General features: G+C 49.7%; 1 protein-coding gene across 8 annotated transcripts in view; it reads right to left on the bottom strand.

Moving 5' to 3' along the window:
• SETD3 (SET domain containing 3, actin histidine methyltransferase) overlaps nt 1–23,394 on the bottom strand; it is a 79,782-nt gene that overhangs the window by 43,095 nt on the left and 13,293 nt on the right. For 7 of the 8 annotated variants that reach the window (XR_004286193.1, XM_032345232.1, XM_032345228.1 and 4 more), the window contains 5 exons: nt 22,018–22,127; nt 20,168–20,260; nt 16,807–16,955; nt 14,291–14,363; nt 13,734–13,990 (listed from right to left, as the gene is read on the bottom strand). Coding sequence is in view for 7 of the 8 variants with exons in the window: in XM_032345230.1 (XP_032201121.1) it covers nt 13,734–13,990; nt 14,291–14,363; nt 16,807–16,955; nt 20,168–20,260; nt 22,018–22,127 (682 nt within the window). In the remaining variant the exon portion in view is untranslated. The remainder of the gene's footprint in view (nt 1–13,733; nt 13,991–14,290; nt 14,364–16,806; nt 16,956–20,167; nt 20,261–22,017; nt 22,128–23,394) is intronic. The other variant, XM_032345231.1, reaches the window with a different exon arrangement.

Raw genomic sequence — 23,394 nt, forward strand, 5'->3', positions numbered from 1 at the left:
ATCACAGCAGCCCCTGCTGAAATACCCACCAGGTTCACGGCGCGGCGGCTCGATCAGCGCTCACGGCATGAAGAGTCACGGGATGAGTGCCGGGCTCCCATGGTTATGAGAAGTCAGCATGGCACGGGAGGAGACACCGCGGAGTCGGACGCGAAGCCCCGCTCTGGCGTGCCGACAGTGAGGTCTGAATGTAAGTCCTAGAACAGGCAGACCTGCCAATGGGCCTCCATTTCGTCACCCCCCAAACGGGAGTAAGAGCCAACCGACGCCTGTGAGGCTGCTGGGAGGGTCGGGCACAGCTGGGATGATGCAGACGGCCCTGACAGCCGCGTGCCAGTCCTGCCCCTGCCCTCTGTCCCTCCACATTCTCTTCCTCTCCCCGGGCGGCCAGGCTGTGCCCTCTGCCTGGTGAACTCCCAGACCTTCTTCAGGGCCGGGGCCATCCCCCTCCGCGAAGCCCCTCCTGACACCCACTCTTCCTGCTGTTGCCCCTGCCTCTGGGCTAGCCCGGCCCCTCAGAACTGCCATTCCGTCCCTGTCCTGACTGGGCTTTCCACCAGGCTGGGAGCTCCGAGAAAGCAGAACCCACGTGGTGAGCTCTCTACGGCCCAGCAGCACCCCACGTGTGCTCGTGTCTCAGCAGAGCTGCCAGAGGAAGGCCCCGAGGCAGCGCGACTTCTGGTGCGGGAGAAGGGCGAGGAGACGGACTTCCCGGCAAAGCCTCCTGGGCTCTGGAACGCTGCCCACAGGTCCCCAGTGCGCCCTGCTCTGGCACCTCACTAACCCAGGGGAACCCCAGGCCATGCCCGGTCCCTGGAATCCTCCCTTGTCACTGCATGGCCCACATTAGGTGATGGTGTCGGTATTTAGACACAGCAGCGGGATCTAGGTGGTCTGGCGGGTAGTCAGCTGGCCCATTACCAGGAAGTCGATGTCCAGCATTTCTAGAAGCCATGGCCACTACTTCACTCTAGGGGAATGGTAGGACCACACAAGAGTGAAGACTTCAGAGCCGACGGTAGCATTTCTGATGCAGACGCTGTCAAATACGAACTGGTTTATTAATTTTAAAATGATTTAAAGAAAAAACATGAAGCTGGCACAAAGATTTTAAAACTCATTACAATCGGTCCTGAGATCCTGGATATATTTAAATTGAAAGCTGCTCTTCGGACAGCTTTTCCTTCAGATGTGCCACTGTGTGCACGCCACTGCACGCCACTGCGGTTACGGGGGGCAAGCACTTCCGCTAAAGCCTTCACTTTCACCAACTCTTCCGTTCACAATAAACATTTGTTCCAGGCTTGACTTTTGCATACAAAAGATTTCTGCATAAAATATGTATTCCAAAATACAAAATAAAGCTGTCTGGATGGAAAACTCAGATACAAGTTATTTCTGGTGGGTCTTGGGTTGAAACAAGCTAGAGTAAGTTAGAAATTTAGGATCAAAAATGTCCTTTCTAGGGGCGCCTGGGTGGCTCAGTGGTTTAAGCCTCTGCCTTCAGCTCAGGTCATGATCTCAGGGTCCTGGGATGGAGCCCCGCATCGGGCTCTCTGCTCAACAGGGAGCCTGCTTCCTCCCCTCTCTCTCTCTGCCTGCCTCTCTGCCTACTTGTGATCTCTCTCTATCAAATAAATAAATAAAAATCTTTAAAAAAAAAAATGTCCTTTCTAAAGCACAGAAGTTATAAATAGAGGCCGGTAGAGTCAGTCTAGGAGCGAGGGGAAGAAGACGCACCTGAGCCAGCACACTCTAGAAATCTCACGGTCATCCTAGCTCCTCGGATCCAGTGTGTCACAGATGCTACCAATTCTACCTCTGAGTACCTCTCACATTGCTCAGGCTAGCTGGTCTTCTGGTCTCCCCGCTTCTGAGGTCATCGACCAGCAAGCAAGCAAACCCAGGCCGCTGTGGCCCGATGGCTGCCGTGGCTCCCCATCGTATGAGGACACAAACCCCAAGGCCTGTTAACAGCCCTCGAGCCGGGCTCCTGCCGCATTTTCAGCCTTGTTCACCCCCTCCTTCTGTCTATCCCTACCCCTCTGTGCCCTCCAACCCAACTCCTGTGAGCAGGCCATTCTGTTGCATCTTCTTGTTTTTTATATCCAGTGCAGGAAATTCCCTTCACAACATTGCTGACGGGCACTCAAACCCAGCAGCTCATTAATGACACCAAGAGCAAGGTTGGCATTTTATTTTTTATTTTTTAATTTATTTGAGAGAGAGAGAGAGAGGGAGAGCGCACAAGCAGGGGGAACAGCAGAGGAAGAAGCATCCCTGTTGAGCAGGGAGCCCGACGTGGGGTTCATCAGGACCTGAGCCGAAGGCAGACACTTAACCAAATGAGCTGCCCCAAGGCTGGCACTGTAAAAACACATTTATATCCGCTGATATCTCAGCTGCACTTGCAAAGACAGCCTGAGACAGGCTCGATTATAATTGTGGAAACTGAGGCTCGGGGAGTTTGGGCGATGTGAGCAGGTGTCACACACAGACCAACCACCTAAGCCACAGACAGCCCTCTTGTCCCACGCACACTGGCCTGAGCTACAGAAGCAACAGACACCCTGCGGGGGTTCAGGCGTCAGACTTCTGGGAGCTGGTCCCCACAAACCTGCAGTGACTTCCCTCCACTCGGGGGCTGGGCCTCTCCTGGGCTTGGGCTGTCCTTCCAGGCTCCTCTGGCTACGCCCTGCTAACCTCCACATCCAGACCTTCAGTACTTCCCTCGGTCAGACAGTCCTGCCTTTCAAGCCACACCCATCTGACCGCCCCAGGCATCCCAGAGCTCAGAGAGCGGTCACTGCCTCAGTTTACCATTTATGTTCCTCTGTGTTTCCTGCCAACTGGGTGCCTCCCGTCTCTACATAAACTCTGAAAAGGCAAGGACCTCCTACTCTTTGATCTCCTTGTAGCACCTGCCACTGAACCGGAGACCCAGGCACTCCGTAAAACTCCATTACTGTCAGCAAATATTTCAGATAGTTATTGGACTTACTTAAAAAAAGAGAGACTCTCACAATTTTTTTCCCTGATGAGATTCAGTGTAAATAAAGAAGATAAACACAGTTTTCATGCTGTGTTTCGGACTACTACTCCTTAGAACTCACTTCTTTTAAGCTGAAAAAGTACAGTTGACTTGCGAAAGGAAAAACTACCCAAATCAAATTATGTGGCAAAGCCTGAGGACTTTGAACAGAGGGGGCCAAATGCAACAGCTCTCCACGCGCTGATGGTCACGGGGCACTCTGCGGCAGTCACCCGTGAGGTGGGACGCCCAGCAACCTCCAGGAGGGATCCCTCAGCAAGAGGGTCAGGAAGAACTTCCCCGCCTCAGGTGTCTCCAGGTCACCAAGCAGAGCGGAGGAGGGGCGGTTCACTGGCGCGACACAGAGAGCCCCCATGAGGCTCAGCGCATTCACAAGCCCTGCTGGGGAGGCTCACCAGGGGACCCAGTGGCGGGAGGATGTGCATCATCTAAAAGAAGATCCACTAAGAAGGGGCAGAAAAATGGCCCAGTTGGAACCGGGAGAACCGCCCTCAGAGAACTGCCGGAATCCGAGCACAGAGGCCAGGCGGTGAACGCGGTGTAAGCACGAGAAAGCAGGAGGGCGCCTGGGGGGCTCAGTTGCTTGGGCGGCTGCCTTCGCCTCAGGTCCTGATCCTCGGGTCCTGGATCCAGCCCCAGGTCTGGTTCCCTGCTCAGCGGGGAGTCTGCTTCTCCATGTCCCTCTGCCCCTCCCCCTGCTCATGCTCTCTCTTGCTTGCTCTCTCTCAAAAATAAAATCTTCTAAAAAAAATTAAGTAAAAGCAGAGGATCTGATAAATTCTTCCTTCCCTGCAAACTTCTCTGGGAGGACACAGGAAAGAAAGGAAGGACAGGGATGTCCATGGCCACCAAAGCCTCAAGCAGAGGGAGGAATGTTCTGTCAGACACGGGACAGTCCTCACGTGGGCTCCTCTGCCATCCCATCAGGTTTCTCCCTGTCCCAGCAGGGAGAAGAGTGTTTGCCAGGGAACAAACCAGAAAAAACTGCCCGTCTGTAAAGACGCAGCTCTGCAGAGACCAACTTGGGGAGTGAGGACAGCCCAGACTCCGGCCCCTCACCTCCCCCAGAGGCCCTGGCCACACCTGGCTTCCGTGTGCAGATCTGGAAGGCACCTGGTCCCCCTGCTCAACAAGCTACGGCCAAACCTCCTGTGTGGTGGGCACTGTGCAGAGCAGTGGCACACGGTGCCCAGGACAGAAGGGCTGCCCGTGGAGCTCGCGCTCCAGAGAAGAAATGGATAAATCTGAGAACAGGTGCCGTGGGAGAAGCAAACAGTATGCTCACTGTGATGGTTCGCTTTACGTGGCAACTTGGCTGGGCCTCGGTGCCCCGACACTTGGTTTTCCAGATGTTGCTACGAGGCTCTTCTGGGTGCAGCTAACATGTAAACTGGTTAGCTAGGAGGAAAGCCGACTGCCCTACCTAATGCGGGGGGCTTAAATCAGCGAAGGCCTCCACAGAGCCAGCTGCAAGCCAGAGGGAACCCTCCGGGAGAGCACCTCTGGAATCCAACCGCAGCGCCAGCTCCCTCCAGGGTCTCCCCCTGCTGGTCGTCCTGTAAATTCCAGAGCTACCAGCCTCCAGAACTACTTGAGGGAACTCCTGAAAATACATCTCCTTCTCTACGTAAGTACATATTGTCGCCTTCCTTGAGAGCAGCTGATGGCTACACAGCGGTTGCAGCCTAAACCATTCACGCCAGCAGACATCACGCACAGCACAGCTCTGCAGGGAAGGAATGGAGCTTGGGTCGGCCAACAAGGGCGCTCACAAACGCGTTTACTCACAAGGGGGCTTATCCTGGGTCTCAGCAACAGGAGCAAGTCTCATTCTCCAGCATACAGGAAAAAAACCAACCAAAATCCTGTCCAAAAGTGAGGGAATTTACAAATCCAGACCTTAGGGGAGACTGATAGAAAAAAGCAGGTTTCAAGAAAGATTTTTCTTTGATGCTTGTTTTTAAACTTGCAGGGATTTCACAAAGTTCTATTGCTCCGAGCAGTGGGGAGAGCCAGGGCTGGTCAAGCGGGGCCGGCAGAGGGAAGGAGCTGTGAGAAGGACGGGTCTGCAGCGATGGGAAGTGGGACACACTGCCCCCGGGGTGGGTGCGTGGGGCATTCTGGGGCGTCAGTCCTGACTCACCATCAGCAGCTCTGGCCAGCGTTCCCACCCTCAGCCTGTCTCCTCCCCAAAGAGGGTGATGCCCAGCGACGAGGTAACAAGAAGGACTAGCAGAGCCTCACCAAGGACCCTGGCCCACCAGTGCCACAGAGAGGCCTAAGCTCAGTGAACAGTGTCTTAGGAATGAGGCCCCGTCTCTGACTCTGAGGCTTGAACTACTCCAGACACAAATTTAACTACCAAGGACCTGGTCCTGGCATTGGGGGTTTCTTTGAAATCTAGTTTGGCTAATTCTGTGTCAGATTCATATGGGAAGACACCAGTTCCCAGCTCCTCCTCACCACGAGAATAACAGGAGAGAAAGTCCCCGTCACAGTGCCTGACACACAGCAGGCATGACCACAAATGTGGATTCCCCTTCCTTCCGGCATCCTGCCACCAGGGACACGTATGCACAATCTTGCCCCGTGGCTCTGTCCGCCATACCTGTGGAGGTGCCTCTAAGAACATGCTTACGCCTGGGTGATACATAAAGTAGGACACGGGGACAATTTACGGGTCTGCTCTGTGGGACTTCTGTTCCTGACCCTGATCAGGCACAACGGAAGATTTCTGAAGGCCCAGGATCCCAAGTCAGGCAAGCAGAGAAAGGGGAGGGAGGCTGTGGCCCGGGAGGAGGGCTGCAGGGACAGGCAGGGGTGGGAGACGGGGCAGCTCTAGCAAGCAGGGCAGGCGGAAGACGCCAAGTCTGCATGTGAGAACTGCAGCAGGAGGACATGGAACATGAGGCTGCCCGGCCTCCCCTGTACACACACCACTAAGCGCCCTCCGGCAACGTCCTCCCTCAGTCGGCAAGACGGGAACACCAACCACTGCCAGGATCTCAGGCCCACTCTCCACAATTAGAACCATGAATACAGAGAAAAAGCACTTCATTCCTTGAGCTCCCCAAAGGCTGCTGAAACTTAAGCTGGAAAAAAACAGAGGAAACAAGGACCACTCACGGATTCCGGAAGGTGAAGTCCACACCCGTCTGCCCTGCTCTACGGTATGCAAAACAAGTGAACAGAGTTAAAGACACAAATTAGATTTTTTAATGACCTATCTGCAGCCTTTTTTGATGAAAATAACATACACATTTAGAATGGGTAATTTATAAAATCAGGAAGCTTAGGTAAAGGCATGATAAGGACAACACTCTTGCACATTTAACACAAATTAATAACGGTCAAGGTCAGCTATCAGGAACAAGCAAGGATGCAGGTCAGGCCGTTTCAGGGAGACAGCCAGAGGCTCTAACAAAGACTGGAAGGGCACTGAAAACTCTCCAGGGAATCCGCAAGCTGCACTGATTTCCTAAAGCTCTAATGTTTTCACGTTTTCCACATCATTACAAATGGAATCAGTAAAGATAACAGTAAGAGAGGAGTGCCAGCTTCCCCACAGCTTGCAAGGAAAGCCAGCGGCAGTGGTGTGGGTTCCTCTGAGAGGGAGCCTCTCTGGCCTCTGCACAGCATGAGACAGGCTAGCCAGGAGGGGCATCTCTACAGCTGGAAAAAGCGACCAGAAGGTGAGCCCCATGCGGGCTCCTGCCCTGACCCCAACCAGCAGTGGCCTCACACCCAGCAGGCCACCCCCAGCTTCTGTAAGAGAACCCAAGGGAGATTTTAAATAAGAGTGTTCTGCCCTGGGGCGCCTGGGTGGCTCAGTGGGTTAAGGCTCTGCCTTCCACTCAGGTCATGATCTCAGGGTCCTGGGATCGAGCCCCACATCGGGCTCTCTGCATGGAAGGGAGCTCTGCTATCCCCTCTCTCTCTCTGCCTGCCTCTCTGCCTACTTGTGATCTGTCAAATAAATTAAAAAAAAAAAAAGTGTTCTGCCCTTAAAACCAGAACACTTCTTTGTCTCAAAATTAAGACCAGAAACAACCTTAGAGATTCAAGGACACAGGCACGGGCATGGGGCTAGCAGACCTGCTCTGACCCCAGCCCAGGGTGTGGGCGCCCTGGGGCTTCGGCCAGCTGCCCCACACCCTCACAGCTGTGAGTCTCAGCTGCAAAGGGTGAGCGACCAGCCCCTCGAAGGTAAGTGGAAGGATGACAGTCCTCCAGAGCGATGGGCTGGGCTCTGGGTTTCCTGCCCGGTGTTCAGGAGCCCTCCCACCCACCTCAGCCCGGCCCAGCCTCCTCCGCCAGTCCCAGGCGGCACAGAGCACCGAAAGTCCTTACCTGATGGGAAGAGGCCCCAGTCAACTCAGACGAGCAACCTGCGAACAGAAATCTTCCTGTCTCTCTGCATCCCGCAGCCTCTACCCAGCCCATTACCATGGCAGCCAAGGAATAAATACAGGCTCATGCTCTTGCATCCGACACCTCCAAACCTATCCATCAGCCTCCTCTGCCCTCCCCGTCACCATCACCTGCGACTCTGCTCCCTCCCTCTTCACTTCTTCGTTATTCACAGCTGTGGCGTTGCCATGAAGCTGGCTGAGAACAAAAATGTCCCCTTCGGAACATGTTTGCCTCTGAGGAAAAACACGCACACGGGAACAAGGTCAGGAGGCTAGAATCCTCATGGGTCCATTTTCAACTTTGTGCTGCGTGCGCAACTTTTCTGTAAGCCTAAAAGTCCATTCCAGAAAAAAACACAGAAAAAGAAAATCTCTGGGCACGCCTGGATAGCTCAGTCATCTGAGTGTCCGACCCTTGATCTCAGCTCAGGTCCTGGAATCGAGCCCCACATCGGGCTCCACGCTTGGCCAGGAGTCTGCTTATTCCGTCCCTCTGCTCCTCCCGACCTTGTGCTCTCTATCTAAAATAAATATAAGCTTTTTTTTTTTTTTTAAGATTTTATTTATTTATTTGACAGACAGAGATCACAAGTAGGCAGAGAGGCAGGCAGAGAGAGAGAGAGGAAGAAGCAGGCTCCCTGCTGAGCAGAGAGCCCGATGTGGGGCTCGATCCCAGGACCCTGAGACCATGACCTGAGCCGAAAGCAGAGGCTTTAACCCACTGAGCCACCCAGGCGCCCCAAATATAAGCTTTTTTAAAAAAAAAAAAAGAGAGAAAAGAAAAAAGAAAATCTCTATTCCCAGAGATCCAGGTGTGCTGTCCACCCCGCCACACACACTCAAGTACAGTTGAAAAATGCAATAACCCAGCGGGCACACAGGCTAAAAACAAAAGACAGGGCAGTAAATCCAAGGTTGGGAGGAGGCAGCAGGTTGGTGTACCCGCAAAGGAAGACTCTAAGGGCAGTTTCCAGGCAGAGGGGAAGGACCACCAGCACAGGAGAAGCTGACCATGGAGACCCCACGCCGCCTGCCCACAGGCTATCTACCGCCAGAGGAGACAGTGACAGGAGGACACACGCAGGTTCTCCCTCTTGGTGCTGCCCCGGCACACGTTACCTACACGCAGCTCTACAAACAGCTCTGCGTGGTGAGGGGTGTCTCCCGAGAGGCTCTGAGTGCCGGGGTCTTCAGAATAAGCTAGGGCCCAGAGCCTTCTGCTCTAACTGGACACCCGGCCCTGAAGGCACTGTGTAGGAGCAGAGTCTAGAGCGGACTGGAGCTTCAGGAAAACATAGGCTAAATCCATCCGACAACGCCCATCTCGTGCTACTCTTGTGTGCCTCCGTCAGAGACCGTTAGAACGGCGAGAAGCGGGAAGAGCAACTGTTGGTACCGGGCCACAGCCGTCACGGGGCGCCAAGAGCCGAGCGTGACATCTTCCTCTGCCTCTTGGTAGGCTCTGTTTGCGGCCAAGTTGTGAGTATGACTGCTCAAATCTTCTGCCACTACAGCCCAGGCTAGGTGGGAGAAGTGGCCTGTTCAAGGAAGAAAGCCAACTCAAGGCCGCCTAACTCCGTCCCGAAGCACAGGGCAGGCAGAGTGGAAGCTCGCTCAACGGAAACTCATGGCAGTTAACACACAAGTGGGCTTCTCCAACTCCATCCCTTCCGCCCGACCTCTCACGCTGTCTGATCGACACACAGGACAAAACCCAAGTAAGGTGGACAAATCATGCAAATTAGAAGATCAATGGAAAACCATCATTCTACAGATATGCCTCTATTCTAACAAACCTCACACAGTTGCATTTCCTTCCACGAGCATCACATTCAGGCTCAGCCACTCAGGAAAATGTGCATGTCCCCGGAGAGCTCTTAACCTCAGGACAAGCGGGCACCCCACAGCGCGGGGCCTGGTCCAGCAGGTGGGACTACAAATCACACTGTCCACTCACAGGACCTGTTCATTTGTTTTTCACTGGCGCGGGGGAGCGATACACAAGCTACGGTTCATCTGTGTTAAGTCAGGTCAAATCTGATGGGATTTCTTCCCTTCACACAATTACACTACTTCAGAGCTGGGTTTAAGCCAAATCCTGCTGTTCCACTGATGTCTGTCCCAACATTGGTCCCATATTTCCAGGCAGGAGTCTTACCTTAGAGCTGAACTTTCGAACGTCCTGGTCTGCTAAGTGACTCTTACGGGTTCAAAGTTCTGCCCTGGTTTTAAAGGGCCAAGTTCTGCCTTCTACCATTAATCCTCTGTCCTGCGCTGGTCCCCATTTCACAGACTGACAGAAGTTTTACCACCCCTTAGGGTTCTCAAACCACACGAGCCTTTTCCAGGATCTGGCTGAGCCACGGCTCCTAATTTAGCTTCCCGAGTCTGAGTAGGGACACTTCTCAACTGTTGGGCTGCAGTACAAGACTTTACCAGCAGGCGCTCTGTCTGCGTCCACAGTCCGCTCCCCTGGCTCCCTGAGTCCAAGGCTCCTGGTTACACGCTATCATCTGCTGAACACGTAAAGGAAACCCTGTATACTGAACATCTCAGGAACACCATGTCAATACAGGATAAAAAACTGGAAAGACCATAAAGCCCAAGCCCCTTCTCTACCCATGAGAACCAGCAGAGGCTTGCAAACACTTCTGAACACAAAGTACGCTGAACTAACACCCGGCCGCTCTAAAACTCCCTCGTCTATGAAAATACCTCTGGCAGAAAAGAGTGCAGGGAATTACTCTTCTAGTGGTTAGTTAACAACAACCAAAGAGAAAGACAGACAAACATGAAAATAACAAAATTCAATGAAGAGAAGTCTACCTAAAGGAACTTACAATGACTGGAAGGAAGCACTGCTGCTACTTTTCTTTTAGAATAAACACTCTAGCACCTGAAGCAAGACATAAGGCTGAAGCAAATACTACCCTTTTTTGCACCCTTTTCCCAGGGTCTGGGGATCACTGGTGCAGACACCCGGAACCAAGTCATGCCTGCACTCACGCTGCTGGTGCGAGCAGAGATAGTGGCTAAGAGCTGTGGCTGGCAGACCTTCAAGCCAGCATTCAGCTCAGAAGAAAAATAACGGGTTTCAGGTGCAATGCCCAGGCCCAGGCAAATGACAGTAAATGGGACACCAGAAAGGAACTGGGACCCTCCCTCAAATGGTACATAAACATTCATGCTAGAGGGCATGCGTCCATTTCTCTGGGAAGAGGGACGCCAGACCCTTAAAAGGTTAAGAGCCACGGTGCCCCACAAAACAAAAGTGAGGGCAGGTCACCGCAAGGAAGACGTTAATATGAACTGAGGCAACACGGTTCACTCTCTCTTCCTAAGTGGTGACGCGCTGACGGAGCGACCCTCTGCAACGGAGCAAAAGCCTCACAGCTGGTCCTGGGACAGCATAAGAAAGAGGCAGAGTCTGGTGCCGAGGTGAGGAAACCTGACCTACAAAACAATGCTAACATTTGTGTTTACACTGGATCGTTACTGAAGATTCCACGAGCAATGAGAACATTCTAAGACCAGAAGAGCAGTTGGTCTCAAGCTCTAATTTTTAAAAAGGTAACTTCTGCTTGAGTCTGTTTTACTTGGTGAAGAATGCTCATGGGAGGGGAACCCTCCCCCACCCCAGCCTGGATCCTTCTCGAGCCATGGCTACTTGCCCCATCAGGCTTCCTGTGCTCCTACCTCAACTGGCACTTAAATCAAACCGCTGACTAGGAAATTTCCCACAAAATCTTGTTAGGATGTACCTCAGTTTGTAATGATTCCCTTCTACTAATCTGAAGGGGGTGTCCCGTGTTTTTCTAAAAAAGGACCACAGTTGGACGGACCACGATGTCAGGGTAAAAGTGTTTACTACAGGCAAAGCCGGAATGGGGGCCCCCCAGGGCACACATAGGGGCAGGTACAGTCCCGGGAGAACCCGGGGCCGTTCTCCTACAATCACAACCTGACTTGAAGGTATGTCACTGAACAAGGTTTTTAAACCAGAGCAAACAAACATTTGCATGAACTGTTGATATTTTAAAACGTGAAACTGAAGCCAGCAACAGTCATGACAAGAGCTCCGGACTCTGAAGCAGTTTGGAGTCTGTAACGGGCCGCTCGAGGAGGGGACCCTCATCTTGCAGGAATACCCTTCATCGTTCTTGGTGGCGACGGTGTTCAGTTGGGAAGGTTAACACACACTAATGGAAGTCCCTGCAGACACGGGGGAGAAGCCACGAAAAACAGTAAAGAACTCGAACTGAGTGACACAGTCTGAAGGAACAAGACACAGAAGAGTAACCCAAACTGAGAATTTCTACAGCAAACACTGCTGTCATCAAGGGCCGTACATACTCATCTGGTCTGCTCCACAACCCTGGAGTGTGGTGCTGTATTATCCCATTTTACAGATAAGGAAACAGGAGCACAGAGACACAGGCAAATGGCGCAGCTCTCAAGGTACTGTGGGGTCTGGACCCTGGCAGGCCAGCTGTGGGGCCCAACACTCCAAGGAACACATCGCCCCCATGGAGGTGGCTTCAACTGAGATATCCTTCATGGTTCCCAGAGGAAACTGCACTCCTAACGGCCACAGGCGCCGAGGCCCAGCACCGCGCTTAGGTGCTCTGATGAATAGACCTAGTTGGGCTCACGATAGTTACACTGAAAAATGGGGCAGATATTTTAATCCTACAAATGAGGAAACCAATCAGAGGGGTAAAGCACCAAGAGCTGACCTCCAAGTTAATGCAAGGGATGCGGTGCTGACCCCCACCCAATCAAAAAATCTACGTATTGGGGCACCCGGGTGGCTCAGTGGGTTAAGCGTCTGCCTTGGGCTCAGGTCATGATCCTGGGGTCCTGGGATCGAACCCCACGTCAGGCTCCCAACTCAGCACGGAGTCTGCTTCTCCCTCTCCCTCTGCCTGCTTGTGCTCTCTCTCTCTTTCTGTCAAATAAATAAACAAAATCTTTTCTTTTTTAAGTATACATATAACTTTTGACTCCCCAGAAACTTAACTACCAATAGCTTACTGTTGACCAGAAGTGCTACCAATAAACTAAACAGTTGGTTTATGTATGTTATACATACTATATTCTGTATTCTCATAGTAAAGAGGGAGAAAAGAAAATGTTATCAAGAGAATCATAAGAGTAAATACATTGACAACACCGCACCGTACTTATCGAAAATGACCGTGTATGAGGGGCCTATACCGCTTAAACCCGTGCTGTTCAAGGGTTAACTGTAAATCCGAATTCTATTTCAATAGCAAGTGAGATATGGAATCCAGGTTTCAACTCGGGCTCATCTTACGACGAAGCCTGAGTTCTGTCTGTTCAGTCAGGTCCTGATGAGATCATCAGTCAGGAATGATGGCGATCTTCGGCATCACACTGGCACCTGAGACACTCTGTGCTATATATACCCACAAAGCAAGATTACTTGACTTTAGCAATACTAACATTTTGGGTTGGAAAATTCCCCATTTGGGGGCTGCCCTATACATCCAAGGAAGTTTAGTATCACCCCCACTGCCACGTATCAGATACAGCAGCCCTGGAGCTAGTTCTCGAGCAACTGAGAAAGGGGAGAGTCAGGGCAGAGACACTCCCTGGTCTCAGCTCGGGAGGGAACCGTGACACTTGCTCTGACTCGTCTCATGGCAGTTCAACAGGAGAGGAAAGATAACACCAGCTGAACTGCCAAGACACAGAAAGGAGTAACCAGGTAAAACTCAAATGTGCACAACCATACAGAAGTTTTTATAGGACACTTTCACTTAGAACTAATTAAAATTAATACACAGCACAGTCTGAAAGACAAAAGAACTCGGCATTCTAAGTTAGCAAATTAACTGTCACTATAATTTAGTAAAATACATATCAACCTTTATATGAAAAACCCAGAAAGGGTCTTTCATTTCCCTGGAAAATTTATACACGGAGCACCTTTTTGTATTAGACACATTTTATAGCTTCTCGAGTTCTGTTGTAATCTTTCCTTTTCAGAAAAGCTCGGAGACTTTCCTAACTTAGGTACGAGGGCTGCTTATGTGAACACCGGAAATCAGATATGTTCAAACCACACTTCAGGGATATTTCTGTACCAAAACAGACAGTGGACTAGAATCAGAATGCCTTTTACCTTAAGGAAGCACGAAGTTTAAGCATGTGTAATAAAATGTGAGGCAGAACATTTAGGCCATCAATTTCCCTTTCTTCCTCACTCTGTTAAGTGTACATGTGAACAGTAAGCAGCCACTCACCTGAATGACCTTATAGAAGTAGGCGTACTGCCGAGCCGTGTTCTTATATTGGCTGAAGACGTCGTGGATAGCTTGTGTGGACTGGAGGTCTCGGACTTCATCTTCCTCAAAGTAGAGAGGAGTGTCATACTCGCTGGGGAGGGTCTGAATGTAGGGCTGCCAGAAAGAGTTCGGGTCGGCGCGCTCACACAGCAGGTGAAAGGCCAGTGTGATATTTCCCATAGCTTGAAGAATCCGGTCTTGAGAATACAAGGGCCCTGAATGAACCCAGAGGTTAACAGCGTTAAGTTAAAAAAGCGCCTTAAAAAGTATTCATTCAAAATATACATTAAAGTTACAGAAATAACTGGAAAGTTTTGTAATATTTAAAGTAACATGCAACTTTCTTCTGACATTCTTCTACTATGTCGCATTACAAGCACGCAAAACAATGTGAATTTGAGGGAATATTTCGCTAGTTTGAGAAAACACCCAAATATGGTCCTTAGCACCATAAAATAAAATTTCATATTTTTATCATTTGCACTTTGCCTTGAACAGTCAGAAATTATTCTCACCCAACACTGAATTTTTAGCAGATTCAACAGTCATTAGTAATTTTCGTGGAACCCATAAAAATAATTCTTCTGCCTAGGAGAAAAAAAATAAGAAAATCATATAATCATCAAAACATGTCACAATCTTCAGCCCCCTTCATCCGCAGTCAGAAAGCCAATCACACAACCACACATGAAATACTGTTTAAGGTTGTACATTAGCACTCTGTTTCTAACTATCAAATGTACTTTTATTTTTATTTTTTTTAAGATTTTATTTGAGATAGCAAGACAGAGAGAGAGGATGAGCATGGAGGAGGGGCACAGGGAGAGGAAGAAGCAGGCTCTCCACTAAGCAGGGAGCCTGATGTGGGGCTTAATCCCAGAATCCTGAGATCTCGACCCGAGCTAAAGGCAGATGCTTAACTGACTGAGCCATCCAGGCACCCCGAAATGTATTTTTAAATGTAAGTATTTGTGGTTTACTTAGATAAGTAGAAGCAGGGTTTAAAATCCTACTTCCAAGAGAAAAACTAACCATAGGGGCACCTGGATGGCTCAGTTGGTTAAGCATCTGCTTTAGGTTCAGGTCATGATCCCAGGGTCCTGGGATCAAGCCCCACATCAGGCTCCTTAGTCAGCAGGATGCCTGCTTCTCCCTCTCCCTCTGCCTGCTGCTCCCCCTGCTTGTGCTCTCTTGTCAAATAAATAAATAAAATATTTTTTAAAAAAGAAGAAAAACTAACCATATATATTGAGAAAACAGATGAAAAAAACGGGACTTTCAACTTTAATCTGAAGTAAACATAGCCATTTGGAGTGAAGCACAAAACTATTCTTTGCCGCACTTGCGTTTTTTAAAGTTCAAAAAGCAAAACAAAACAAAACCTCGATCTCCAACAAAAATCTGAACCTGTCGATGTAAACTGCTCCTGCTACTGCATTTTTGAAGCCAGAGGAACATTCCTTCCTCAATATGCTTGTCTTTTGCACAACGGTTACCAGCAAAAGCACAGGTCTCTAGGACATATTTTGGTTTACTGAGTTTTTTCCCCGAAATATTATTTCTTGCCAATATGAGAGGTTTCTTTTTGGTACGTGCTGTATATGTATAGCTTACAACATGCAAAGAGTAGTGCCTTGACTGTGGTGACGATGTCACAAGCATGTGCACACGTCCAACCCCTCACAGTGTCAACACTGAACATGCAGTTTCCCCCTTCTACCTCAATAAAGCTTAAACATGCACATGGTGAAGACAGACCACAGCTAAGATAACTGGGGCGGCGTCCACAGAAATGACGCTTCTCGGATATACGAGAAGAATGTGCAACATCCTGGTTACTCTCGCCTTCTGCCAAGGTCTACCATTTGGATTCTGTTTATGCGTGTCTCTTCCCCTACTACAGATTATAAACATCATGAAGGAAGAGACCGCAGTTTTTTTGGAAGGCTGGTAAAATAATGAGCAAGGTACTCTTCACATACTAGACATCTGATAGGTATCTAGTAAACAGGTATATGCTTGCTTTATCAACGTATCAATGAAAGGTTAACTACAACTTGACCAAAAGCGTTGCCAAGGTTTGAGGGGGCCCGAATAAATAACACTCATTTCCTCCATCCAAGTTCTGAACCCACTGAGAGAGACACAAGACGACAACAGATGGTCACCCAAAATATCACCTACTGAATCCCAGAATTAGACCGACTCCCCCACCTAGTTACAGGCAGAACTGGAGCCCCACGGGCCTCCCCACGTGTGGCCTGCCCTGTAAAGCACGGAGTGGGGAGAGCACAACGGATGCATGTGGGCAACCAGCTCCCACCAAGAAACGGGCCCAGACCCGTTCCTTCTTCCCAAATCATCAGACAGATTAGGTTACACCTCCTCACTAAGAGAGGCAGGACTGAGGGGCAGAGAGAGGCTGGGAACGTCAGGGTGCTGCTGCTGCCTTCATCTGTAAGGAAAGACCCAGAGCAGAGGAAAAGCATTTGTCCCTTAGCAGACGTACACTGTTCCCCTTTCCCCTTCCGCTCTGGTGGGACGGTGTCAGCAGATGGCACTGCCGACCACTCAGTTACCCCCTCTGGAAACAGTAAGCACCCCAGACCCTGCCCAGCCTACACCCCAATGCCCCCACCTCCACATCCCCTGTGTCACAGGTCCTGTGCGCTCCTCCTCCTAACTGCCTGAGCCCACATCCTTCTCTTGAAGCCTCAGAATCCTCTGAGGCATGTTCTGTGGTCTCCTAACAGAGTCTCTGAAACATGAGCTGACTTGCCCTAGCTCACTGGTTAACAGCACAGCTCCCAGGGACGAAACACCGGAGGGGGCTGCCTAGAACACTGGCAAGGCTCTTCCAGGCCCCTGGTTAGCCCAGAGACCCCGCGGCAGGAAGCGGAGTGTTAATGGCACGCTGCCTGTCGCCTATGAGGTCAGAATCAGCCCAGACACCTGTCTCCACAACCTGTGTCTGCCCCGTAGCACAATCCAAGCATGCTGAGGGTCCCCAAACCAAACAGTCAAAACTCACCTTGATATCTCTCGTTGCTCTCAAACCAAAGCCCTCTTCTTTGAAGTTGACCATTTCAAAACCCTCAACGGAGGCTCCATTTTCAGAGGCCCACTTCATTAGGTCAGGAAAGTAATCTTCTCTTTTCCCATCAAAAGTAACAGACAGACCTGTTTCAATCCATGTGTCAGAAAACAAGAGCTACGTTTAGGACTCATATCATTCTTTCTGCTCTCAGAAACTAAAAATCACGCACTGAAAATAGTGATAACGCTATAATCTTGAAATCAAAACTCATCACCAGGTAGAGACTTATGGGGGTGACCATTCTGTAATGTATGCAGTACTGACTCCCTACGATGTACACCTGAAACTAATACAATATCTTATGACAATTAAGCTTTAATTACAAAAAAAAAAAAAAAGAAAGAAAAGCTTAAAAAATAAATTGTTTAAAAATTGCTTAGGGGCACCTGGGTGGCTCAGTGGGTTAAAGCCTCTGCCTTCGGCTCAGGTCGTGATCTCAGGGCCCTGGGATCAAGCAAGCCCTGCATCGGGCTCTCTGCTCAGCAGGGAGCCTGCTTCCCCCTCTCTCTGCCTACTTGTGATCTCTATCAAATAAATAAATACAATCTTTAAAAATAAAAACTGCTTAAATAAATTGAAAAGGACTGAAGTCATACAACATTCTCTGATTATACCATAATCAAATTACAAATCAACAAAAAAAAAAATCTTGAAAATTACCAAATATTTGGAAATTAAACAGAACACTTCTAAATAGCCCCGAGGCAAAAGGAGAATCACACGGAAAGAAAAAACAAAACAACAGAACAATAAGTCACCAAACACAGTATACATCCTAACTAGTGGCAGGAAAGGTGAATTACAATCCTAAACTCCCATCTGCTGTGGAGAAGCATGTGCTGAGCCCAGGACACAGGACTACTGACTGCTGGGCTAGGCGAGGCGACCCGGTGGAAAGGGGAGGGCTCTACCACCTCACACATAACAGTAGCCATCCCCCCCCACCCCCTGTTAAGGCCGCCATGCCCAGTCTCATAGGCAGCTTTGCTTCAACAAAATTCCCAGGAAAACAGAAATCAGTAGCTGACATGTGCACAGGAGGCGCACTACAGGCCTGATTATGAGAGCACAGAACTAGTCAGCTCTGCAACCGAACATGGTTGAACAGTTTAAATGAGTTGGATCATACGTATCTACAAAGGTAACAAAATATAACATTGTGCTTTTAAAAATTCAAGTGCTCTCGGGCTCCTGGGTGGCTCCTGGGTTAAGTGCCTGACTCTTGGTTTCAGCTCAGGTCGTGATCTCAGGGTCGTGAGATGGAGTCCTGCTTCAGGCTCTGCGGTCAGCAGGGAATCTGCTGGAGAGTCTCTCCCTCTCCCTCTGCCCCTATCCTACTTGCGAGCAAGCACTCTCCTCCCCTAAAATAATAAACAAATCTTTAAAAATTCAAGTGCTCTCATACCATTTATGCAAATTTTTTAAAAAACTCCCAAGAGAGCACAAAAGGACTGGGACAGAGCATGGGGCTTCAGCTACAACTGCAACGTTTCTTTCCTAAAACCAAATAATGAGGGCGCCTGGGTGGCTCAGTGGGTTAAAGCCTCTGCCTTCGGCTCAGGTCATAGGGTCCTGGGATCGAGCCCCGCATGGGGCTCTCTGCTCAGCGAGGGGCCTGCCTCCCTCTCTCTCTCTGCCTGCCTCTCTGCCTGCTTGTGATCTCTGTCTGTCAAATAAAAAAGTAGAATCTTTAGAAAAAGCAAATAATGCAAAGAGAACAAAGGACGGAGGGAGGGACGGGGACCGGCTCAGCAGGTGGGCAGGAGGGAGAGCTTGACCGGTGGGACTAATACAGTTTGGGTAGAAGATTCTCAGGCGTTGTGGTATTTTTTGGACTTTTTGGCATGTCTGTGATATTCAAGGAGATGAAAAGCCGTGCCGAAGAAAAACCAGGTTTATCTGACAAACAAAAGGAGAGGAACAGGAACTTCACAAACGTGAGGAGCGGGGTGTGGAGCCCAGCCCAGGTGCCTGTGGCCACGCCAACACGCCGCCATCGGTCATCACCTGGCTCTGGGCAGCAGGACGGCCCCGCACAGGCGGCGCCACACCGCATATGCAGAAAGCTGACTTTGTTCGGGACATGCTGAGACTGAAGTCACTCTTTGCTGAGAACTCAGGAACACTCTAACCTCAGGGTGAGTTGTAGTTAGCGGTCTCTGCTGACAACAGACACTCAGGACATTCAAAAACTGCCACACTATAGATCTGGAGAGCCAAGATTGGCAGCCTACCATTTAGAGCAAAGAAGTACATTTTAAAGGAACCTGTCACCATTTGCGGTTCAAGACCATCTAAGCTAAAGACTGCATGTTTACAGAAGTACAAGGGAGAGCAATGAAAGCTCAGGGAGCAAATAAAAAACAAACCCTCTTCTGACTCACTTTCGTAGCAGTAAATAAAAATTTTAAAACCCTAACCCTAAGAAGGGTCTTCTCAGCCTTTTAAGCGCAGGCTACTTCTTGTGTTTTCTCTTTCCACGTTCCCTGTGGTCCCGCATACCAATCTTTATTTTTTGTGCTTTACAGAACAAAAACAATAGGTATATTGAATAGGCTTTTTCAAGCTGACACTTGGCCCCACTGCTGGCCTGGCTGAGAATCATTAAGATGCCTACTGAATACACCCTGTAAAAACACAGCTTCAGAAACAGAACTGTATCTCTTATTTAACCAAGACAGGTTTGAGTTCTTCATAAATCCTGCTAAGACATTAATCTATCAGTGTGTATCTGTGTGTCGACCACTCATGGCATTATGTACTCAAGGAAACACAATGTGGAAAAAACAGATCTAAATATATATTTCATAAAAAATAAATAAAAGTTGTGTCATTTTATTTATTTAAAGATTTTTTATTTGAGAGACAGAATGAGCGACGGGAGAGGACTGAGGGAGAGGGACAAGCAGGCCCCCTGCTGAGCAGGACACCCAATGTGCAGCTCGATCCCAGGACCCCGAGATCATGACCTAAGCCGAAGGTAGGCACTTAACCAACTAAGCCACCCAGGTGCCCCAAAAGTTGTCAGTTTAGCCCCTAGATACAAACACTTTCCCACTATGGCTCAACATTTTTACCCTTTCCAATGCAGGAAGCAGCACCTCAGAAATGGGGGAGATCCTAGGACAGCTTCCTAGTCCATCCTCCCAAACTCCGAGCCCCTTCCGCTGTGACCTTCTACTGTGATCTTCCACACGCAAGAATGACAGCGAGGCCTTCACTAACCTCAAAACATGTCTGACTTGTGCCAAGTCTTTACATGATTCTATTAAAATAATTACTCGAAAAAACATACCTTTTTGTTTTTTTCGTATTTTCTCGACTAGAGACCGGATCTGCACATACTCTTCCCACTCCTTCCCTGGGCCAGGTGCGGGGCTACTGCATTCTGTAACACAACAAAAGCCGCAGCACTCAAACACTGCTTGCTTTCAACTTCACCAGCTAGCCTGCGGCACTAAGAGGGCTGGGGTTTTGTTACTGCTGCTGATTTCCTTTTAAAGGACAAAGATATCACAGCCATGATGATAAACGTGGGAAGTATAAACCAGGTATACTTTTCAAAGCACATAAACCCTCCAAAGCCATCCACGTGCCACTTACCGCGCTGGGACTCCCATGCCTACGTGTGAGCACGGGGCCCGCAGCTGTCTTCCTCCTGCTGCTCTGAAAAATTTTCCTCGTAATATACTTGAACATGGGAAAATCTAAAAAGCAAGGCTAAAAATGCAAAACATTTCCCTAAAAACTCTTCTGGATGGATTTTTAAAAAAAAAAGGTAATCTTAAAAGTCAACGTTTCTTTCTAGTTAAATCCTAGAACAATGGCTCTCTAAAGCAACCAGTTAAATTGGACATAAGGACAATTACTCAACAAACATTTCACATCCATGTGTAAGGCTCTATATTAAGCACTCTGGGGGAGTCGCAAAAAGAGATGGCACAGGCACTGCTAAAAAGGAAGCGGAGACTCTGCTGGAGGGCCAGAAGCAAAGACCAGCCCTCAAGAATGGTGCCGGTGGTTCTGGAAGGCTGGGTCCGGGACACCTGGCCTATCACATGATCTTTCCTTTTTAAACAACTGTGTGAGTTTAAGGAGAGAGGCTTCTTCCCATGGCCATCTTTGTTCTCTGAAGAAAAGAGTACATGTGGTATATAATTACCACCACCAAGTCATAAGGCTGGGCTGACTCCTAACTATTAAGGTTAACCAGTCTTCTTCCACCAACAAACACCAGCTGGCCCTGCACTATAAGAAGCCAGAGCCTGTCTGCAAGCTGCCCGCAGTCCAGTGCGGGACAGAGGCGGTAAGCAGTTAGTACCTCAGTGCTCTACAGGGGGCCCACACTGCTCTGAGGGCCACAGGGGTCCACAGGAGCATCTGGGGAAGGACCTAACCCCGACCTGGTTGCTGCCTGCTTCTGGCAGGGAGAGAAAGCTAAATTTCTATTTGGGGTTTGACCTGTCTCATGTGAACAGAAGAGGCAAAGAAAACGAGACAGGGGAGTGAGCAGAGTGACCACAGCTAAGTCTGGAACCTATACAGCACCCATTTAAATTCACAATTAAGAAGTTACCAAGTTATACAAACTTACTAAACCAAGTACAAGCACTTAATAGATACTTAGTTTCCTTGAACCAAGAAACTGGAAAACTATTACCGAATCACTGAAACTAAAGGGGAGACATTCGAACAAGGGGGCAGAGCTCCAAAGGTCTGCACCTGGGGCCTGATAGCCACGGAGCACCTTGATGTGCCCCAGCTCGCACGGCCCTCCCCTCCCGAGATGGTTTTCTGCTGTAAACACAAAGACTCAGAGGGGTTGCGTGATTTGTCCGCGGTAGTCAAGTAGGTCGCTGGAGCCCCCAGAAGCCCATGTTCTGGGTGGTTCGGTGTTTCATCCAACCCTCATTAATCGCTACACACTACCAATATCCCCGGCTTTACAGAAGGAGGAGACCGAGGGTCAGAGAAGTTCTGACGCTTGCCCAGGTCGCATGGCCAGCAAGCTGGGATTTGAACCCAAGCCTGTTTCACTTCCTCACTGCGCCAAAGACTGTCCCTCGCAGCCCAAGGAAGTGAAGGCATGAAGGCGTGAAGCCACACTGCCCCTCAGGAAGACAGGAAGCCCTGGGCAGAACTTACTCTGCAACAGCTCACTAGTCAGGTTCAAGGTTTCCTTCGGCGACACACTTGCTGTAGCACCAGTGCCTGATTTTTGCGTTTTCACTCGACTCTTCTTACCCATTTTCTGACTGTAGAGAAGAGAGAGGAAAGACAAAAAGCGTTACATCTCCAAAGAATCAAATCAAATAAAATGTGGCACAGCAGTGTCTTAGCCTCGAGAGGCTAATATCTTACCTCGTGTGTGCCACAGTCTGCAGTTTCCTTCCAGAAAAAGAAATGTGTACTAAATATTAGTATTTGGAGACTCTCAAATGAAAAAAAAAAAAAATCAATTTGTAGTCTCTGGAAGAAAAGTTCATTCCTTTTCACCCACACAAACTGCAGTACAGGCAAATTTTACTCTGGAACTTGGTCAGCTTACACAGATTCTATTGTGTATACTAAAATGTGTTTCCCATGACACGAAATGATACAGGTTTTGTATACACACATGTGCCACAAACTGCCATATGAACGCCAAAACCTCCATCTCCTACCCCCAGGAGGAGATAGAATCTTCAGAAGACTAGATTCTTTGGAAGAGTCATCTCCCGTGAAGAGCGGCTGTACCACAAGCGGTGGACTAGGCCTGGGGACAAACGCTGCAGACATGGGGAGCTCCGAGCCGCTCCCGAGAGCCACCACACCTCTGCAGGGCGGCCTCGCTGGGAAACTCAGGGCACGAGGCCCTGGGAAGCACGGGAAGGTGATAGCAGATCCTACACTGGAGCAAGGTCTTCCAGCACCTCCCACCAGGGGCAAGTAAGGGATTGGGATGTGGGAAGAAAGGGGAGGGCGATCCCCAGGTAAGGTCAGGAATGGGGGAGGCTGGACGGAGCCCCAGGAGGAACCGTGCCTGCCTCAAGGACAAGAGGCCCCCGGGGAGCAGTGGGGGCTAAGCTTGCCCTACGAGTCCGCCCCCTAAAGGAGGGCTACGGGTGCTGCCTGAGGAGTCTGGCCCGAGGGGTCCTCCTCCAGAGAGAAGCGCCCCAGGCTGAGAGCCCAGCAAGACAGACGGTACTCAGCCAAGAAGCTACTGCAGCAGTCCACACGCTCATTAATAACCAACACCGCGAGGCCTCTCCGTGGAGCCCTACAAGTCACACGTGACCTCAAAGGGGAACCAGAAAGCACACTCTGACCCATTTATTTTTGCAAAAGGAAATGACTCTTAGAGTGTGGAGATGAAGGATGGGATAAAAGCTTCGAAAGACAGACTGTCCCACTGTATGGGCACCATAGGCATGCAAACACGGCCCCTGTGCTGGCCCCCGTGCTGACGTTAGAGAAAGCCGCCTGCCTCAAAGGGCCGGGGTAGGTTTCTTCCATCTCTAAGGTGTGGAACAGAACATGTAA

This window comes from Mustela erminea, chromosome 5 (assembly GCF_009829155.1).
Source record: "Mustela erminea isolate mMusErm1 chromosome 5, mMusErm1.Pri, whole genome shotgun sequence".
NCBI lineage: Eukaryota > Metazoa > Chordata > Mammalia > Carnivora > Mustelidae > Mustela > Mustela erminea.